We start from the raw sequence: 22341 nt of genomic DNA on the forward strand, positions 1-22341 counted from the left end.
CTGTACACAGGGTCCCAGTTACATCCAACCAAATTATAAATTGTAAAAGAAAACGGTAGTAAGATTTAAGATATGAACTAAGAAATATGCTAAACTAAGAATACACTAAACACTGCTAGTACAAAACAATACTTCAAGCTAACACTTGAAGTAAGTTGGGATGACTCTTAGCTACTGGCATTTAATTCAATACATTAGCCACAGTTAAATGACCTTGGCAAACACAAAACATGGCCATTACTCAGTTCCATTTCTATAAATAAGGCTAAACATTAGTATGGCAGTAACTGAGTCATCCTCATCATAGTATCAGCTAAATACTAAATTTGATTCCACCAAATACCGGTATACGCATTATGGTAGTAGCGAAGAGACATTCTCATCAAATAGTCCATGTGCAAACAGATTGTCTAAGATCTTTGTTTAAAAAAAATTTCATGAAATGTGGTGGGCATAATGCATTCTTTTTATGAATGCTAGTTTAATTCACAAAAAACAAGCTTCTTGCAACAGCATAATTATATTTCATGTTCAACAAGATTTTATAGCTTTATATTTCTCTTTGTGTTTCTCTTTATTAATAATTTATATTCCTGCATCATGAGAGAGACAGAGCTTAACTCAATCTATCATCTCTTTAAACATTGCAACCTCCTGAAACTCAATGCACCGTGAATACTTGCTCATTATTTAATTGTCTGTCATTCTACATTTTTCAAGGCACATACATTTTATATAAAACCATGTTCCAAAGAATAAATTTGTGAAAACACAAACAAGCTTAATTTTTTTCAGATAGCTGTTGTAAGAAACACAGACCAACCAGGGCAGTTTATTATCATATATGTCTTTAAAGTGCTTAGGCAAATGGTATCATAAACTGTCCAATTTATTCATTAAAGTCAGGTTGATTTAATTTCCTAATTTTTTCACTAACTTCCATTTTATTAATTTTCTCATATACCATGCACTTGATTTTTTTCTTATTTGTTATAGATAAAATGAAATTAAAAGTCAGGGACATATTTTCATTTCAATATCACATTATTTAATCATGTTTTACACACAAGACATGCATCCTGTGGTTGGTGCCTATCTCCAGTGGTTATTGGGTTGAGCAGGACACCAGTCCATCACAAAGCACATACACATAGGGTTGGCAAAAAATAAATTATATTAGACATTGCACTCCAATATGATCATCCTTGACAGTAACTTCAATAAGGAAGGATAAATAATAATAAAGAAATCACTGTATGTTCTTTGGCAGCAACTTCTCAGGTCTGAGCTGTGGTAAAGTGGATTACCACAGCTGCTGTTTGCACAAAATTTGAGCAGGTAGGGATATTTTTTATGAGGTTTAAAGTGCATAAAGGGCACCCAAAATATGACTGTTTCATGTGCCATAAAGCCACTGAATTATGCAAAGCTTTAAAAGTATGTAAAACTTTTATATTGCAAATTTGTCAAAGACAAATCAATGTGAAAAGGTTCCAAAATTGAAATATATATATGTTATATATACAATTTATTTGAGATCCTTCTCAAATACAATTTTGACTTATTTAACTCACGTTAAAAAATCTAAATTATAGGCTATATGTTGCTGCAGCATCTTCATTTTCCTACTTAGTAACTGAATAAATGTAAAAGCATGAGCGACTGTCAGTTTTATTTTAAAGTGGCTAATGTCAGCTGATTAAAAATTGGTCATCTAATTAATTGGCCTATTTTTAATTCACTTGTAAACGTTAAATACAAAGAGAAAAGATGGAAATCTAAATCATTTTACGGGCTGAAGCTGGTCTGACAGATTATAATTAGATTTGTAAAAGTAAACCAGGAGAAGTCATTTAGAAAGAAATAGAGTCAAACATGTTTTTTTTTCCTGCATAGAGACTCATCACAGTGTCCTCCTGCATCTCGCCTGGGCAACCTTGGAGTTTGATTTTCTTCCCAAAGCATTGCAGATAAAATCCCCAGATTCTATCACTTTATCAAGATTTACACCCTGCGGGGAAGAAAAAGATAAAAACACAACAGATTCAAACATTTTCAAATAAAGTTTATCTTAAATTTCAAAGCATGAATGCAAGAAACAAATTGGAAAAAGTGGACTGCAGTGAAAATAGTCCACCAGCAGGGGTAGGAATTGCTAAAGTGTTCGTGGCACCTTGTGTGGAGCACCCATGGTTTTGCACAAGTTGTGCAAAGCCATAAAATAAACACAACTGGAGCAGAATGTTTGCACAGCAATCTGTTTATGTCAATACGCTCTATGATTTTGGGTTTGCTGGGATTATAGGCACAAAAAAAAACAGCCAATCTGTCAACAGAGCAGACTGCGAAGACACGCTTACTGTTTGAATGCCCATGCCATGAAGCATGTAAAGAACATCCTCTGTTGAAATGTTGCCAGTTGAACCCTGGGCGTAGGGGCATCCGCCAAGGCCAGCCACTGCCGAATCCACCACGGAGACTCCCATCTGCAAACAACAGGGACATTCAGCACATCCGAGCAGACTTTGCCTCCTGTTAAACCCACGAACAAGGATTCTTGTTCTGCTGGATGGTTCTGTCCTGTGCAGAGCACCCTGCCAGAGCTGCGGTCATGTTTTACAGCTGTTTCTGAGAATTGTGGGCTTTGCTGCTAAAGATGAGTGGGCAAAGAAAATCCCACAGTTTGGCTTAGTCATCCTCTCTGTCAGCTTTAACCACCAGCACCACATAATTATGGCCTTGTTCCTAAGAGCAGTACATTATAAATGTGGAACAGAACATTTGTGTTTCTGATCTATCTGGCTCTTTGGGTTTTTACGGGACTGCTCTGCTCCCTAACCGTACAGATTCACTTTCCCGCCACATAGAGGATAGGTTTTCCTTCTAAATATATTCCACAAGTCAACTCTTGCTAAAGAAAACCTTTTTAAATAATTTATTTAGCATAAAATTGAATCTATTCTCCAAGGATCTAACTCTGCACCATGATTGTGTAATTTAAAATGTTCCTACTTTACAGTATATTTGTAAAAGCTCACAGTCAAGATCATGAAACAAACGTTGACTGTGAACAGCGGTCACATATTTTTTTATACTGGCATGTTTTCATTGTCATATGCATAATAATGATAATTCAGCTGTTTTAAACTGATTGCTTCTTGAAAAACCTCTCAGAATGCTGCCTGTGGAAGAAACAAACGTTTTGCGTTCTGTTAAATCGTTCTTGGCCCTAAGGTTTATAAATGAAAGGTCTAGCATTCCTGGAAGGAATATAAATCCCTCTATGTCTTTTATGCAAGTGTTTTAGACTAAAATCATCTTATGACAGGAAAGGACAAAGTTAAAATATTTTCTGTTTAAAACTTGTAAACAATATTTTGCACAATTTCATGCAACTTTGTCTAGTTGCGCAAGATGTCAGTGCTCGGAGTATGTGTTGAGCATGACTATCAGATACTCCCACACCAAATTTAAGCTCATTGTGTGTAAAACTGGCTGAGTTCCAGCTATTTTTGTGTTTGTTAAGGTCACGTAGTTGTGGCGGCCATCTTAAATGAGGCTGACTCCAAAAGTAAGTCAATTAGATTTCCATCAATTACTTTCTGTCATTCAAATCTGACCACCGGTTCAAATCAAATCACATTTATATAAACAGCGCATTTAAAAACAACTATCTTTGGTCAAAATACTGCACATGATACAAACAGTGAGAAGACAATACAAAAACAGGAGACCATTAAAACCATGCAAGAAATAAATACCAATAATAATTAAAAAAAAGACAACAAAAGAGGCATTGCATAAATAAGTAAATAAATAAAAAGTCAACTATCATGCTGTGTTAAAAGCCAGTGAGTAAATGTGTTTTAAGATGAAACTTAAAATACCAAATGTCTGATATGAAGAGGGAGCTGGTTCCACAGTTTAGGAAATACAGCTGACAAAGTCTGATTACCTATGTGGACCGGCTTGGACCGCGGGACAACCAGAAGCAAATGATCATGAGGGATCTAGAGGGCACATAGGGCTGCAGGAGGTCAGGCAGGAACCTGTTCATTCGGGGCCTTATAGGTCAGCATTAAAACTTTAAAATCAATTCTAAAACTAACAGGGAACCAATGAAGGGGTTAAAATTGAGAAAGTTTGAAGTCATCCAATGTCTTACCTCAGAGAGGCAATCAAGCATGGGTTTCAGTGAAACAGAATGATTATGCTTCAACTGAAAGTAGATCTGAGTGTCGTCTGCATAAGACTGAAAAGAAATGTTAAATTTCTAAAAATGGATCCTGAAGGGCACATCCATCCACCCATCCATTATCTTTTACCCGCTTCTTCCATTTTGGGTCACGGGGTCGCTGGTGCCCATGTCCAGCAACCACTGTGCGAGGGGCAGGGTACACCCTGGACAGGTTGCAAGTCCATCACAGGGACACATAGAGACAAATGAGACAAACAACCATTCACTCTCACTCAATCACACCTAGGGACAATTTAGAGTTACCAATCAGCCTAACATGCATGTTTTTGTTTCTGTGGGAGGAAACCGGAGTACCATGAGAAAACCCACGCATGCACGGAGAGAACATGCAAACTCCATCCAGAAAGGCCCCCGGACCGGGATTTGAACCAGGGACCTGCTCGCTGAGAGGCAGCAGCTCGACCAGTTGCGCTACCGTGCTGCCCTGAGGGGCACATATAAATGGAAAATAATATGGGTCCAAGAATAGATCCTTAGGGAACTCCGCATGTGAGGGAGACAGAGGAGTAGACAGATTCTCCAAGGCTTATGCAGAGACTCCTGTCAGACAGGTAAGACCTGGACCAGTTTAGTGTAGAGTCTCTGATACCACTTTGTTCCAACCTGGACATCAGAATCACGTGGTCAACAGCTGTCATATCTAAAAGCAAAAGAACAAGCAACATCTCTTGAATCTCTAGCTAATAAAATATCATTAAATCTTTCAAAAGTGCAGTGTGTGTAAATCAGGCACTAGAGAGCACAAGCCAGTGTACCCCTTGTGCCAGTCCCAAGCCTGGGTAAATGGTGAGGGATGTGTCAGGGAAGGACAACCAACATAAAACACTTTTGCCAAAATTGCCGTAATATGCAAGTTCATCTAAGTGACATAATACTGGATCGGTCAAGGCCCGGATTAACAACGACAGCCGGTGCTTTTGATAACCAGGGTGTTGGCAGAAATTGTGCTACTGCTAGTCAAAAACAGCAAGGATGGAAACACGTCAGGAGACAGAGGGCGAAGAGGAAAGTCAAGCATGTAGGACGGTGGCAGATGACTCGCTGTGGCAACCCCTGATGAGGGAAAAGCCGAAAGAAGAATAAGAAAAGTGTCTGTACAGAGCTTTATAACCAGACTGAAACATTTCAAGGATGCTGTGAGCGTTTCAAAAGGCCTGCAGTTCAATAAAAATTATCCTTTCTAAAATTTCTTGATAATAAAGGAAGTTTTGAAGTTGGCCTAAAATGTGAATAAACAGATGAGCCTAGATTTGGTTTCGTCATCAAAGGCTGCACAACTGCAAACAGGCTGGAACTACACCTGAACTGAGACTGATGTAAATAAATCTATATAATGTCAGAACCAACACATTTAAAAACTTTCTTTAAAAAAAAATGAGTTGGAATAATCTCTTCAGATAGGAGGATATTCTCCAGCTGGTTAAATTACACAGGCTCAAACTGATGGACAACAGCAGAGCTTGTGATGGAGGTGGATGGTTCATATGAAGGCTGAGGGATCAGGGATCTGACATTTTGGCTCTGATTGTAAAAAGACAGCAGGAACTTTTCACAAGTTTCAGAGGAAATATTGAGACGTGTAGATGGAGGGATGTTCAGGACAGAGTTGATGGTGTAAAAAAGAATTTGAGTATTGTGAGAATTATTCACATAAAGAAAAATATGTCTTTTTTTTTCAGCTTTAAAATATCCTGATACTTACATAGACTTTCTTTTAACAGTTTAGCTTCAGGGTTCAGGAGATATCTTGCTAACCATAAAGGCAACTGAATGACACCCCCTCCAACACACGCATGCACACAGTCATAAACATTATTAAAAGTGCATCATGTAGATGTCCCTGGATGCATGTCTCATAATCAGACTTCACAGCAACGTTTGGCCTGTAAGTGTGTGAAGCAACTGCTTTGTTTGGTTTCACACTGAAGAATTCTGTGGCCAGACCTCCTGTTTTCAGTCATTATGAACGTCTCAGGATGTTTTCCACATGTCCCTGGGACTGTCATCATGAGAATATTAAAGTTGTTTTCCAGCTTCCATGACAAAGCCAGATGTCAGAGGATCCTACAGCGAGACTAAATGAACATACTGATCCTCTCAGTGGCACCAGGTCATGTAGGACATCCTGCCTGTGGTGCAGGACCAGCAAGACATCCATCCTGTGGTGCAGGACCAGCCGGGCTAGATTAAAACAAAACAAAAAAAAGAACCTCTGAGGATATTTTGGAACAATGCTGCTAATTGGTTTCTTCTTTTTTCCTCCTCTAGACAAGAACCTGCTTCTTTCAGGGCTTGTCTGAGCCAGCTGTAATTGCTGTTTGTGTTGGCAGAAAGCAGATGAGGAGGTGTGTGTGCTGCTCTGGTGTGTGCAGAGCGAGAGATTTCCAGACCTTGGACAGAGCCAGAGGAGGATATTCTACTCTGCAGATTTTTTTTCTAGTATAAACACAGAGTTGTAATCTCCCATGCCAATCCTCTTGCTTTCACCCTCCACCGCTATAAGGTAACTTTTCAGCAGCGTGTCTCTCCTGCACCCCCGGACTCTAATCATGCAGGAACTGGTGGTCAGCAGCCTGAGCTTTCCGATGCTCAGTTAGGTTTACACTGCCCAGAAACCAGATGTGGGCTCGGCGTTGAAAAAAATAATAATAATTGAGCTGCGGCCATGTAAAAACAATCTATCTCTGGGTAAAGACAAGGGGCATTTTCAAATCTGAATGATTTGGGATAAGCTTGTTGACATTTTAAACTCGGAGTGAAGGAGGCTGGAGGTGGAAATGCTCCCAAATTGGTTTGAAAACTGCGTCACAGAAAAGAGTGTGCATTCAGAGTGGCAACACTTTCCCATCACTGTATAAACTGAGGGCAAAAAGAAACTGACAAAGATCCGCTACTGACACGTGTATCACTCCCTTCCAGGAATACATAAAGAAGTGTGCAAAAAAAATATATAGAAAAAAGGCAAACTTGTATCCACTGAAGGGCAGTGAGATCCAAAATTAAACCAAAAAAAAAAGTTGACATTTTCTTTATTTCTACATTTTAGTTTTGGAGCCTATACATTTTGGAAAGAAACTAAAATTAATATTATTTTCCTCTTCTTTTTGTCTCATTACAAAATAAATGCACCTTTTTAAAAAAAAAAAAACCTTTAAATTAAATAAAAAAAAAAAAAAAAGTTTTAATGTGTTTAAGACATTTTTATATGGATGTCAGTTAAAAAAAAAAAACATTTTGCATAATTCTGACACATTCACACAAATTTAAAATTATATGTGATTATTTTTGTAGAGTTTAGTATCATCATCAATGGCCACTTCTGAAAAACTAAGGAGGATCATAATGCTTTTGCCTCATCTGTGTGTGTGTGTTTGTGTCTGTTAGTAGCAAAATATCTCGTGAACCACTTCATGGAGTTTGATGAAACCTTATGGAAATAAGCATCTGGTTTATCACTACAACTAGCGTGCTTTTTGCCATAAAAGTTACAACTGTTTGCATAAATTAGCATGCCATGCGACTTATACGGCAAAGCAACTTATTTATTTTTTCCCCCCATATTTATAACTCATGATGATAACTTTTTGGCTGAGTTCTAAAATGAAAAATATTGAACACTACCATTTTCAGCCACTAGAGGGTCCTTGATGAATATGGCAAGCCAATTGTCTCATTAATAGGTAAAAGTGGCTATTAATGAAACACTTGGCTTGCCATAGAAATCATCTTCCTCACGCTCTGGAACTCCTGGAGCAAACGTCAAATCAGCTGCATTTCACTGCGCCGCCCAGGCGAAATGCAGCTGATTTGACCATTAAAGTGCATTTATTAAGGAAATTTTCAAATTAATCAAACCGTTACTAAAATGTTGAGCAAACAAATAATTGTTTTTAGGTGTTAATCTTGTTAAATTTCAAAGAAATGCACAGCGAGTCATCCCTCTGCGCACTCCTGCAGCTTCAAATCTGTTTTTGAAATGCTGCTGATTTGATTGTTAAAGTACATTTATTAAGGAAAAAAACTGTTGTTGCTATATTTTCGAGCAAACAAACAATAGTTTTGAAGTGTTAATCTTGTTAAATTCTTGTTAAAGTCCTCCTGTGCGTGATCCCATGGCCACCATTTCAATGCAATTGAAGAAGGCCATCACAGCCAGCTGATCTTAGAAAACATAAAAATGAATAAAACTCTGTCAATTTACAAATATTGAGCTAAAATTTGGCATGGAGGAAGCTGAGAGTCATTCCCAGCACATGCTCTGAGTTTGACATCTTGCAATATTGCATGAGATCAAGCTTAATATTATTTTCAATGTTTGATCAAAATGGGCACAGCTCTTTTATTCGTCAACATACTGTAAAATGATCTTTATCTAAAATTCTGGCACATTTGGCAGCAACCCCATAATCAAGAAGTAATAATAAAATCATGAGATACTGAGACCAAAACACTTGACAACATATTGTCAGTACATCACTGAATGATGTAAGACTATCATATTTTTCGGACTATAAGGCACACTTAAAATCCTTTAATTTTCTCAAAAATCAGCAGTGTGCCTTATAATCCGGTGCGTCTTATATATTAATTATGGTTGTGCTTACTGACCTCGAATCAATTTTACAGGGGTACATGGTTCTTAAAAATCTGTCAAAATGTTTTAGTTTTGCTTAATGCGCCTTATAAGCCGGTGCGCCTTATAGTTCGAAAAATACGGTACGTTTACTGCCTACACAACACATCCTGGTTGAATATTATGAAGATGAAAGAAAATACATTTTAGACTAAATGCAAAGGATCCAAACAGATTTTACTGTATCAGCTGCGGAGTTATACAATAAACCAAAATTATTGGAACTTTTTTTTCCTGCCAAGCCTGTGAAATCGAAGCACATACATTGTCTCTATGACCCACCTAAATAGGTTTCTAACAAAGCCCCCCACAGACTTCCTGAAAAAAGTTACAAAGACTGAGGAATGTCTTTATCAAGAACAAAAGAGTTGACTCAGGGCTGACAGCACCGAGGGAATTCATTTCTCTCCCAGTTGGTGGTGCACAGCTCTGGCAGAGAGTAATAATTAAAAAAAAACTATGATAAAAATCTCTAATTTCCTTCTTGTTTACGGGTGAGCAAATGGTAAGCTAAATATCCCCGGCTGCTATTATGCTTTGTTGTTACGAGACAGCTGCGATGAATCATTTCGAAAATGATTCACTGAAGAATTTTAACCTCTCTATGCTTTTTCAACTCGATGGCTAAAATCAAATCCATTTTTAAGACTAAAGGCCAAGCTTTCATTGAAGGAATGCACATCGTCCATCAATCTTCAGACCCTAAACTCATCTTATGTTGACAAATGACAATTTCAGTAACTTGCACAATTTTATAAAATCTGCTGGGGATGACGTTAAATGTTGTGAATGACTGTGTCACCATCACCAAAATAGTACAACTATAATACACACTAATAATACTACGTCAAATTTGAACTCAGTATCTATGAAACTGTGTGGACAATGGTTGATTGCATCTTGAGTTGGGATAAGATGCATTTCCAATAATTACTTTCTGAGAGTGTCATCAGTATCTGATGGTGGTTAACGAGACCTTTCATAAATACACAGACTTGACACTAATAGATAATGTCATATTTTAAAACAGATGTTATGCATTTGTTTGGTGCGCAGAGTACCATATATGCTAGGGATAATTCCACTATGACATCATTGTTGCCAAAGTAAGTAACAAACACACCTCCCCCACCCCCTCCCCTGAACATAGGAGGATCTGAGGTGGAAGTGGTCTCCAGCTACAAGTACTTGGGTGTGCAACTGAATGAAAACCTCAACTGGAGCAACAACACCACCAGCCTGATCAAGAAAGCTCATCAGAGACTACTTCCTCAGGAGGCTGAGACGAGCTGGACTGGGAAGCTCAGTCCTCACCTCCTTCTACAGGTGTGCAGTGGAGAGCATCCTGTGCTCCAGCATCAACGTGTGGCATGGAGGCTGCAGAAAGAAAAGCTCTGCAGAGAGTGGTGAAGGCTGCACAGAAGTCTGTTGGGGTCAGCCTCACCACCATCACAGACATCTACACCTCCAGATGCAGGAAGAGGGCCACCTGCATCATGAAGGACCCCACTCACCCAGCACACACACTTTTTGCCCTGCTACCCTCAGGTTGCGGAACATTAAGCGTAGAACCACTAGACTGAGGAACAGCTTCTACCCTGAGGCTGTTAGACTCATGAATCTAATCACTGTGAAAAATCACATCAGCTGATTTGTGCTCATCTGCTCACACAGACTCATGTTCGTGCCGCTGTTCAGCGTATTGTTTTCATTGTTTTTATACTACTACTGTAGTGCTTAGTGTATTTTTAATTTAACGTTTTTCTTAGTTCATATCTTAGATCTTATTACTGTTTTTCGTTTACATTTTATACTTTTATTGGATGTAACTGGGACCCTGTGTACACAATTTCATTCCACCACATGTACCACATGCGGTGCGTATGACAAATAAAGAACCTTGAATCCTTGAAGATGACTGAGGTATAGCGATTTTAGTATTTTTAAGGTTGCTTAGCTGTGGCAGCCATCTTGAATGGGGTTGACTGTAGTTGTAGATGTTCAAGTTCATGTTCTTGTTTCACACAAAAACGCCGTCAAAAAATAAACTTATTTGCTTTTTTGATTTGGCAGCAGTTGATGAAAACATTTGCCTCTTTCAATGAAGACACTGTCAAACTGTCAACAGCGTATTTTGGAACACCTTTACTCAAGAAAGCTGAAAAGAGGAAACTAGCTTCAGCATTTCGTCAATAAAAACTGCATCTTGTCTGCACTTTCAGTGACCGTCATGTACAAAAATGATGGTGGTCCCCACATTTATGGAGCTGAATTTGTGGCTGCAGTGCCATTCATCACATTCTCCGCAGCATCAAGCAAACGAAAGGATCGTTTTCCACTGGCTTTTAAGCGCAGCATTGTCAGCGTTCAACAGCCAAGCGACAGACGAGTTAGGAGCCCCCCAGGGCCCTTCTATCTACCTCGCTCTTGGTTGCTTTGTCTAACAGACACTGAATAGGTGAGCCTTTGTGCTGCTCCCCCTCACATCTGCTGACCCACCCAGCCCCCAATGAGCTTCCTCATGTGCAGTGACAATGTGCTCCAGAGAACTGATACAGCCATATCTGAGTTACCGCTGCTTTATGGCTGGGTGTATGTCAGGTTTACACTCGCTGCGGGCAAAGTGGTGAAAACTCCCCAACGCTTCCGCAGAGGCCTACAGCTCAGTTCCACTTTTGTGAAAGTCTGGAAAGTGCAGCATATCACTATCATTGTTTCCTGTAACATTTGCACTTTGATGGAAGGGTCCACTGGAAATATCTCATTCAGATCTTTTTTTTTTTTAAATCAACTGGCAGTTTGTGAACGGTTCACTTTGAGGCAAGGCTCAGATCCGGTTTCTTAACTCTACTCTTTCTTGTTGACAGCTCGTTTTCAGTTTGTCCCCCTGCTGACCTATTCATACTTATATTTATATCATGTGACACACTATCATTAAAGATTGAAGCAATTAGTAGTTCACTTTAATTGTCTTTCCTCGCGTGAGTTGCAGAGGCTTACAGCCTTGTTGCAGGAATTTTGAGATTTTTTTTTTTTATTAATCCACAAATTTCTCTCAATCTAGTTAGAGTCATCTTAGGTATTTCAAACCCATCCAAATGTTACTGCAGGCATCAAAAAGAGCTGTTTTTTAACACCTGCAAGGGAGTTCTCCATTGACGAAAACATGTACAGGTCTAATGTCCACACCAATGATGATTTTTTTTTTTTTTATTGGTCCAAGTCTTTGTTTTAAAAGTGGAATTTAGTAGAAAAGTGGGAGTGGCTGCCTAAGAGGGTACAGCCTGAGCCAAGCAAGTCGTGTGAGCTGAGTAAATAAATAATATGCACGATCTAAAATACAGTGTTTCAAGCTGTGCACACAAAAATAAGCATTGACTTTTCGCAACTTGCTGTGCAAAAGGCATCCATCCAGCTTTATGATCCCTTGATTGTAAACATTCAGAATTCATTGAGACTGCAACAGAAAATGAGTGTTTTTTCTTGCAATACTGAGTCCAGTTGGAATTGCCGACTAGTTTTTATGCAGTCCAGCGAGATTCTAGCTCGCTCATTATGTGGCCTCTGTTTGGAGAAAGAAATATTCTCATCAGATTGGCAGCTGATGGATGGCCAAGACCAAAGAGAATTGCTCCCATTTCTAAACTTCAATCCTAAGCATTTTTTAACTGTTCATGTTATTTTCTAAAGTTTTGCATCACAATCAATTATGCATTACATATTTACACTTTTCATTACTTTTATTTCATTTAACCAGACTAAGGATTTAGATCCAAATTTAATTTGCAAGGGGGTCCTGACTTCCTGGTAGTTCAAGATTTTTCTCTGGATTTTAAAACCATACGAACTACAAAACAAACCCACTCAAAATTACAACATTTGTTTAACAAGGCAGAATGTCACATCTTAATGCAACAGACAGAAACAATTACAGTTTCTGTCTCTAACATTTTTGCAAGGCATTCAAACATCTCTGGACCCACATCAAATGTCTGATAAATATTTACCTCCATTCTGCCTGATTTCTTATACACTATTTGCCTTTTGCACCAAAACTAGTTTTTTTTTATGTAGTTGTATTTGTACTTCAGAAACATTCTAACAAGATGGATGAGAAGCAGTTCAACTTAGTGTGATTCCCAACAGGAAAGAGTAACTGTAACTTTAAAAAGGATCTGAGTTCTCATTAAAGCTAGCAAGTTCTTAAAAAAGTTGAAAATTATCCTGTTTCCACATCTGGCTGCTCATCCTTATGTCATAGTGTGTTTCTTTGCCCGGCGAATTGACCAGACCCCAGCTCTTCCCTCTTTCAATTAGAACTCACAGAACTACATCAAAGTCAGAATATTCTGTTTAAAGTTTCTTATTTAATACTAGTAATTTTAGAGAAAATTCCCATTTTCTTCCATATTGCTTCCTGGAATTAAAAGAGCCATTTTGCCCAACATTTGGATCTAGCTTGGAGCTATTTTCCATCACTTTAGGAGCTTCCAGATGCACAAAATCAGCAGGAAAGAGGTTGAATGCATTTAAAACTAAATGATTTTTTAAATATGGTTAATTCCAACTCATTCCTTGCTTTTTTGTGATTGTTGATTCTTAATTCCATAATATAGATACAAGAATAGCAGTTTGGTGTAATACAGTATGCATGTGGTGATCAATGCTGCACTGTAGATAAGCCAATAAAGCATTTTTCTTAAATACATGCAAAGGACAGGTCAAAGGATCAACAGCTCACACTGCATCTACAGTGATAAAAGCTGACTTTTAGACTTAGTGCCAAGTTGGAAACCATTAAATGCATAAATGAGCTTGTTTAAGAAGTGATCGTTAAAAACTTGAACCTTTTATTTTTTTTTAAATGTCATCATAATGATGATGCAACTTGTAATATCAGATGTGAAAGCACACATGACTGGAGACAAGTACAATTTGTAAATTCTTAAAAGCAAATCAAATGAAACAAACCTATCGATAAACAAGAGTTTTGGATTCATTCAGCATATTCAATATTTATTATGTGTTCTATGTTTTATAAATTCAACTCAAACTGTGTAAAGTAATAACTTCCTCCTGTCACTCTAACCTGTTTCTTTTTGTTTTATGAGTTTGTTTTGCGGGCAGCACGGTGGTACAGTTGATAGAGCTGCCACCTCTCAGCAAGAAGATGGCCCCAGTTCAAATCCCACTGGGTGGAATTTGTATGTTCTCTCTGTGCATGCATGGGTTTTCCCCGTGTACCCCAGTTTCCTCCCACAGACCAAAAACATGCATGTTAGGCTGATTGGTAACTCAAAATTGTCCCTAGGCGTGAGTGAGAGAATGAATGGTTGGTTGTCTCATTTGTCTATGTGTCCCTGTGATGGACTGGATACCTGCCCATGGTGTACCCCACTTCTCATACAGTGATGGCTGGACATGGGCACCAGTAACCCCCGTGACCCGAAAAGGAAGACGCGGGTAAAGATAATGGATGAATGGATGGATGGATAGATGGATGGATAGATGGATGGATGGATGGATAGATGGATGGATAGATGGATGTATGTTTTGCTAGCTAAACTCATCTGTCACAATGAGACCGTCTCATACGTTGTTGTCCTCCAACTACTGTGACAACATTTTTAAAAAGAGCTGGAAAGTCAAGCATTTAAACGTTATTGAAGCTTTGCAACAATTAGACACACTACTCAGAATCACAATGAAACCATCAAGCCATAGAAAATCTAATCAACATGGTGAACAGAAGAAGCGTTTTTAAGATGGCTGATTATTCCATCAGATCTTACCTGAAGTGCAACAAGAATATTGGGAAGTGCTTGTCCATAAGTGTCATGGCAGTGAACCGCTAACACATTAACGGGCACATCTTTCATCACCCTCTGTAGCATCGTAAACATGGATCCAGGAGTCCCGACACCAATGGTATCCCCCAGGGAAATTTCATAACAACCCATTTCATACAATCTTTTTGCCACCTAAAGAAAAATAAAAAAATACTCTCATTAGCAGCAAATTGTACGATTAAATAACTGTTAGCTTCATGCCGGGTTGGATTTAGTTTAGACAAACAAGAAAACCATCAGATGCACACTACATCTGGAGACAAATTTGTGTTTTGTCTTTTACTTCATAATGAGCAAAGCATTTTACTCTCAAGTATGAGCATGTCCACAAAAGCCACAACCACATTAATTTCAGGATTTTAAAGCTAGTTTTACCTCTGCAACTTTTGAAGGTTCAATACATTCCTCATAGGGGCAGCCAAGGGCACAAGAAACATATCTAAAAGAGAAAAAATACATATTTGTTCTGAATTAAACATTTATTTTAACTGTCAACATAAAGACTGAAAGTGATATGAGCTGCCATTTTTGTTGACATTGTTGATTCATTGTACTAATTAAGTTACAGTTTAATTTAAATATTAATAAGTTGCACAACAAAGCGCCCATATCTACCGTAATCTTTTTAAATACTGCAGTTTTGTTTAATGAACGGGCTGAGAGAGTTCAACATTAACACAATGGAGTGACTTGTCTCTGACAAAAAAAGCATTTACATGATTTTAAGTAACTCAAGCTGCTTGGTCTGCTTCAGTGTGAACCATATTGTGACAATCTTTCAGCCTAATCTAATGAAGATCTAAAACTTTGACACAAGTTTACTGCACTGGGATTTTTCCTTTAAATAAGACCTGTAACATGTCCAGCTGTTTTGGTAACTTTTATTGTAAATATCCTGATGCATGCTCAATTTTATTGTAAAGTTAATGAGCTTGAAAGCAAAGAATCTGTTAAATGTTGGATGTGAATTTGTTCACCACCTTCGAATGTTATCAGCCATTAAGTAGCTGTTATTAGTTGTTATCATCCCCATAGGTTGCCTTCAGACTGTCCCTCCTGTACCTGAAAAGTATGCTCTTATCGCTGACAATAGGGTCAGGTGGTTAGGTTAAGGGTCAAGGTTCAGAGGGTTAGATTTACAGTCAGGGTTACCGTATTTTTTGCTGTATAAGTTGCAGTTTTCTGCATAATTTACATGCCCTGCAACTTATAGGCCGAAGCGACGTATTTATGGATTTTCCCCCATACTTATAAACCAATTTTTGGCTGAGATATGACCGTTTTCATTCATTCTGACGGAAAAAAATTGAACAGTACCATTTATGAGCCACTAGATGGAACCAGAGTAGTAAGGCATGCCGTTGTATCATGTAATAGGTAAACATGGCTATAATGACAAATTCAAAAAAGTTCAAGACAAAAATAACTGGACTTTATTTATTATACTTTATACTTTTTTTTTTTTAACTTTTTGAATTTACCATGTCCTGGATGACTGAGAATTTTCCACCAGCTATTAATGACACAATGGCTTGCCATAGCATGACACCTTCATTCTTCTTGCTGCTTGGAGCAACGGTCAAACCAGTTTCATTTCGCTGCACCGCCCCGGCGAAATGCAGCTAATTTGACCATTAAAGTGCATTTATAAAATAAAATTTCAACTGAGACACACCTTTGCTATAATTTCAAGCAAGCAAATAATTGTTTTAGGTGCTTATATTGTTAAATTTCGAAGAAACGCACAGCGTTCCTCTTTCCTTTTTTCCTCCCTGTTTGCACGCTCCCGTGAACACGGAGGCAGCAACTATTTTGAAATACAGCTGATTTGACCATTAAAGTCCTTTTATTAAACAACCATTAGACTGAGACACACTTGTACTATAAAGTCACACAAACAAATTACTTGTTTTTAGGTATTTATCTTGTTAAATAAAAAAAAAAGAACAACAGTTCGTCCCTCTGTGTGTGCCCGCTTCCACGAATCAGCTTTTGAAATGCAGCTGATTTGACCACCAAAGTGCATTTATTAAGCAAAAGTTAGACTGAGACACACCTTTACTAGAATTTCGAGCAAACAAATAATTGTTTTAAAGTGTTAATCTTGTTAAATTATTGTTAAAGTCCTCCCGTGCATGCTACAATGGCCGCTGTTTGGCAGCCAATCGATTTTTGGCACAACACCGGCCCACATTTCTGGGATGTCAGCAATGACACGTAACAAATTCGACGCGTCAGCGGTGACGCATAATAGATGTAACATATACGGCGAAGCAACATATTTATGTTTTTTTCCACTTTATTAGACATATTTAGACTGATGCGACTTTTATGGCGGAGCGCCATTTACGGTAGAAAATACGGTAGGTTAACGCTGAAGGGTCAGGGGGTTAAGTTTAGGGTCAGTGCTCTTGGTCAATTGTAAGGTTAGGTTAAGGAAAAGGGTTAAATAAAGCTAACAAAGAAAAGCTTCTGGTTTCAGACATGTGCAAGGCTGCATATTATCTGCAATAAGAATGTACCTTTTAACCTACTAGGAAGTAGGAGGGACAGTATGAACACATAGGGATATGACATATGGGGATGATGACAACTAAAATCAGCCATTTAATGGGATGATAACATTCAAAGCTGCTGATTTGTTGCTGGTGACATTAAATTTCAGAATACCAACCCGCGAACTGGAATTTGTCTCTCTTTGGCAGCGTTAATGACTTCCTCAAACCTCTGCATGCTTTCATCTATGGAGCAGTTAATGTTTCTTCTGCTGAAGCTTTCTGACGCTGACCCAAACACAGCGATTTCAGTGGCACCAGCAGCAACCTGAAAACAGGCAAGAAAAATATGTTTTTGACTGGATGGGAGTTACACTTTTGTATGAGCCCAAATTAGAAAAATGCTGCAGAAAAAAAAATCAGTTATGCTTACAAGAATGAGCAGTAGTGATAAATCATGCAAACAGTTTTATTTATTACACTGTAACGATAATAAATTCTTACAGCATCCTGAAAACCTTGCATGTTAGGCGTCAAAACAGGGTATCGAACATGAGGTGCTTTCTGGATTCCTTGGAAGACATCAGTGTGGTCGGCCATCTAAACATAAAACTTGCCATGTAAATAAATTTTAAAAAGCCAAAAACAACGAACAACTTTCTTTTAGAAACTAACAAAGTGAAATTCATGGCAGGGAATGAAAAGACGACTGCACACAGGAGACAACCTGTGAGCACATCGAGGAAGCACACTACAGGAAAAGATTGATCTCGCTACATATGAGGCAAAACATCAGGTTTCGAATAAATCGCTCAGCACTCTGTTGCTGTGCACAGAGAAGAGTTATTACCTGCGGTACCCACTTTGAAGAGACAAAGCTGGTGGCCTCGATCACAGACAGCCCTGTTGCAGAGAGCCTGTCAATCAGCTCGACTTTCACCCTTGTTGGAACAATTTCCTGGGGAACAATGAAACTGAAGCAGATTGCTCTGGATTTGATTTGACAGATGGATCACTTTTTCTTACTTTTGATGAATGCCACGGTTACAAATCTGACGTGCATAATCTTGTACTTGAAAGTTTTGAAACTATTCCAAACATGTTCCGATAGAATGCCACTTTTCCCCTCCTTTTACTTCGGCTACGCAACAAGGCAATGATAAAACTCAGATAGCTGAGCCATCTTTTCTGTTCTCTTTCAAAGAAAATACAAAGCAGATGTTTCCAGCAAGAATGGTACAAAACCCATGACTGTTTTATGTATGTAAGCTAATACGGGACTTTCCTGTACTTATGCATAATAATAAACAGAGGTGTCTACTATGAATATAGAAACAAGTTTGAGTGAAATGACAGCTAATACCTTTTCATTTTGGAGTCCATCTCTTGGCCCGACTTCAACGATTTTCACAAACTTCGGATACTCCTGTTCTGTAAAGATCTGGAGAAACAGAGAACAAGAAGAAAAATTAAGCTCAACAGAATAATATCCCCAGCCCAAAAAAGCAGCCACCTTCTTTGGGTGGGATTCCCCTGAAAGATTTTAAAACTCAAACCACAAAAAATCTGAAAGAAAAATCTCATGCTGTTAGTACTCAAAGTATGTGCTAGGAAAGAAATTCAGTTAGTACTACATTAACATTTAGCTCATTATTTGTAAAACTGACTTTAAAGCATTTTTGTGTTTGCACACAACAAACTGTGGCAGCTGCCTTGAATTGTGTTGGTTACAAAAGTTAATCCGCTGTAGAAGTTTATCCAGTAATTATCAGGCAGTTTCAATAAAAAGCAGCTCTGGTGCACTGGTAGGGCTCTTGACTTGGAACTGGAAAGTCTCAAGTTTGATGCCACGGATTCCCATATGTTGTGGTGTCCTTGAGCAAGCCAACTATTCCCTAGGTGCTTAAATAGCTGCTCCACTTAGGTGTGCCTCAAGTGTGAGAAGTTAAATACAGAGCATGAATATCTTTGTTACATTGATGACTATATAACTCTGCACTGTTGTTCATGAGATATTTTGCTAACATACAGAGATGATTCCATCAGGGTTTAGAACAAAGATCTCGTGCATTAGAATAGTGCAACTACTACTACTCTCAACTATCACTATAATTTTAGCTCAGTGTTTCAGAAATTGACTCATTTAATAGATGTGGCGTGCAACTTGAATCATTTGTAGATAAACGTGCATTTATTAAATAATATATGAGAGTTTTCTCAGAATCTTTATGAGATATTTTACAAACAGACAAAAATAACAGTGCTTACATTATTGCTAGCCGTTTAGCAGCTGAATGAATAACCAAATACATAAATGAACACATTTACAACTGCCATTAATACGCGATTCAGTAAACACAGATTTAAGTTCAAATTAATTAATATAAAAGCGTACTCTTTGCTGCTCTTAGACCTCATCTGTCGAGGTGGTGAGGTGTGGCAGAGTGCAGATCGGAAACAAGAAAAGGGGTGCCCACCTTCTCCTCCTGCAGCCAGCGTCGCAGCCAGGGGTAGTCCTTGATGGTTTGCTCATAGCTCAGACAGTGCTTCACTGTGGTGGGAATGTTCCCCATCAGAACGGCTCCTCCGAGGAGAAACCGTACGGGTCGTTGTAACTAACAGAGGTAATCTGGGTCGCTCATCTGCGTGCTAATTCCGGTCTGTATGCTGGGCTTCCCTGCTGCATGAAAAGATTAAATTAAGAGGAAGGCTGCCGACAACCGGCAATGACTCAGCAGTTGCCATGGCGACCACATCCCTGGCAGGAAGGTGGAGCTGACAATGGAGTAATTGGGTTAGGGGTGGGGAGATGCAGGGAGAGGAAATTGTTAAGCAAATCAATAAGACCAGCTGGATTTACAGTAAAAAAAATAATAATACAAGATTGTTTTTTAAATAAATGAAAAATAAATTATGAACATGGAAAAATAATAAAGGAAATCAGCTGTGTCTTTAATTTGTGCATAAACTATTAAGAGCTAAGTGCTCTAAGTACTTTAATCAGTTTTGTGATCTTGCTGAGTCAGCAAATTTGAACTTTTGTCTTTATTCTGTTGAGAGCTGAAGCCTTGAGAGAAGGGCGGCTTGATCAAAGCTAAAACATTGCCAGAGGTGCCACTGGTGCCACTGGTGCCACTGGTGCCACTGGTGTCAGTGTCAACCTCAAGATGTGATAAAATCCCTTGAGGCAGGTCAACGTTTACTAGAGGAAGTCTTTCTGAACCCAGATGTTAACAATAGAGGTTTAATAAAGCCTTCATGTTCACCCACCACACAAAGAGGTGCTGTGATGACACCTCAAAATCTTTCTAAAGAAAAACATCTACACGTCCAGATGCAGCAAGAGAGCCACCTGCATCTTGAAGGACCCCACTCACCCAGCACACACACTTTTTGCCCCGCTCCCTTCAGACAGGAGATTGAAAAGCATTAAGTGCAGAACCACTAGACTGAGGAACAGCTTCTACCCTGAGGCTGTTAGACTCATGAATCTCTAACCAGAATAATCACTGTGAAATATTCACTGTAATGTCACTTGATTGTTGATATGTGCTGCTGATCTCATGCTGCTGATTTATTAATGCTGCTGTATTCATTCGTACTCATCTGCTCACACAGACTCATGTTCGTGCTGCTGTTCGGCATATTGTTTTGTACTACTAGCGCTTATTATATTGTTAGTTTAACATTTTTCTTAGTTCATATCTTAGATCTTATTACTGTTTTTCTTTTACATTTTATACTTTTAGCTGAATGTAACTGGGACCCTGTGTACACAATTTCGTTCCACCACATGTATCACATGTGGTGCAAATGACAAATAAAGAAACTTTGACTTTGACTTTAAAGGGAGGGAGGCAACTCCATCCATCCATCCATGCAGACTGTGATGAAGTGAAAACTCAAAACAATCTGTTGGCTCCTTAGATAAATAACATTATTAACTTTATAGTAACATATACTTTATATGTAAGTGAACGTTTCTAACAGTGCACTGAGATGACTTCTGTTGTGATTCGGTGCTATATAAACAAACTGAATTGAACTGGATTGAATTTACCCGCTTCTTCCTCTCTGGGTCAAGGGGGTCACTGGTGCCCATATCCAGCAGTCACTGAGCGAAAGGCGGGGGACACCCTGGACAAGTCTCAGTCCATCACAGGGACACATAAAGACAAACAAGACAACAACCACTCGCTCACTTACACCTAGGGACAATTAAGAGTTACCAATCAGCCTAACATGCATGTTTTTGGTCTGTGGGAGGAAACTGGTGAAAATGCACAGAGAGAACGTACAAAGTCCACCCGGAAAGGGCCAAGTCAGGATTTGATCCAGTCGCCTTCTCGCTGAGAGGCGGCAGCTTTATCAACTGTGCCACCGTGCCACCCCTCAAATAACCAACTTTGAAAAATTACATTTTTCCAAGTCACTCCAAGGTTGACAACCATAGGCTGCCAGGTCGATGGTTTTAACATCTCTTCCTCTAAATGCCCCTAAATCACTTCTACATGTTATAGGCAGGAGCAGGAAAATACAGGATTGTGACCGTATTCATGTTTCCATAAAAATAAAAATAAATGTTTTGAGTGCCATTGCATTATTTATAGTTCATTTAGAAATAATTATATAATACACAATATACAAAAAGTATAGAATTAAAAAAAAAACAGTAGGCAGAGTAGGTTTTAGTGAGATCAGTGAAGCATGGAGTTGACAAGCCTGGGTAGAAGCTGTGTTTGTTCTTTCTTGATGCTCAGCTGTTTTCTAACGGAGGTAAAAGGCTAAAACAGCCCACAGGCAGGGTGTACTGCTGTGCACCTGCTGGTGTGGGTGTCAGGGCAAAGACAGAGCCTTCAGCTATACAATCTAATATCTTGTGGCGTCAGCCTCAAGTTTGTGTCATTTTTGCTGAGCACAAATAGTTTTAACCCAGAGTTAAGTTTTCTGAGGTGATGAAGGATTAAGGGCACAAATAGGTAAGTGCTCTTTATTTACAGGTGCCAGAACAAGGTAGTGGATTGTAAATCTGTGGAGGATGAGACAAGATGAGTCTTTGATAATCATTAAACTAAGTAATATCGGACAGTAAGGCAGGATTTTACA

At 38.7% G+C, this 22341-nt stretch overlaps 1 protein-coding gene across 1 annotated transcript; it reads right to left on the bottom strand.

The window, feature by feature from the left end:
• Positions 1-1903: 1903 nt before the first annotated feature.
• Positions 1904-19908, bottom strand: hmgcll1 (3-hydroxymethyl-3-methylglutaryl-CoA lyase-like 1). Its single transcript, XM_037685478.1, has 9 exons — positions 19713-19908; positions 18599-18676; positions 18086-18193; positions 17740-17835; positions 17415-17563; positions 15116-15179; positions 14684-14872; positions 2361-2486; positions 1904-2011 (listed from the first exon to the last, which is right to left on the bottom strand). The coding sequence occupies exons 1-9, from the start codon at positions 19806-19808 to the stop codon at positions 1904-1906; spliced, it is 1014 nt and encodes a 337-aa protein (XP_037541406.1). The 5' UTR covers positions 19809-19908.
• Positions 19909-22341: the final 2433 nt, after the last annotated feature.

The sequence above is a fragment of the Nematolebias whitei genome, chromosome 1 (assembly GCF_014905685.2).
Source record: "Nematolebias whitei isolate Nwh7 chromosome 1, NemWhi1, whole genome shotgun sequence".
Taxonomy (NCBI): Eukaryota; Metazoa; Chordata; class Actinopteri; order Cyprinodontiformes; family Rivulidae; genus Nematolebias; species Nematolebias whitei.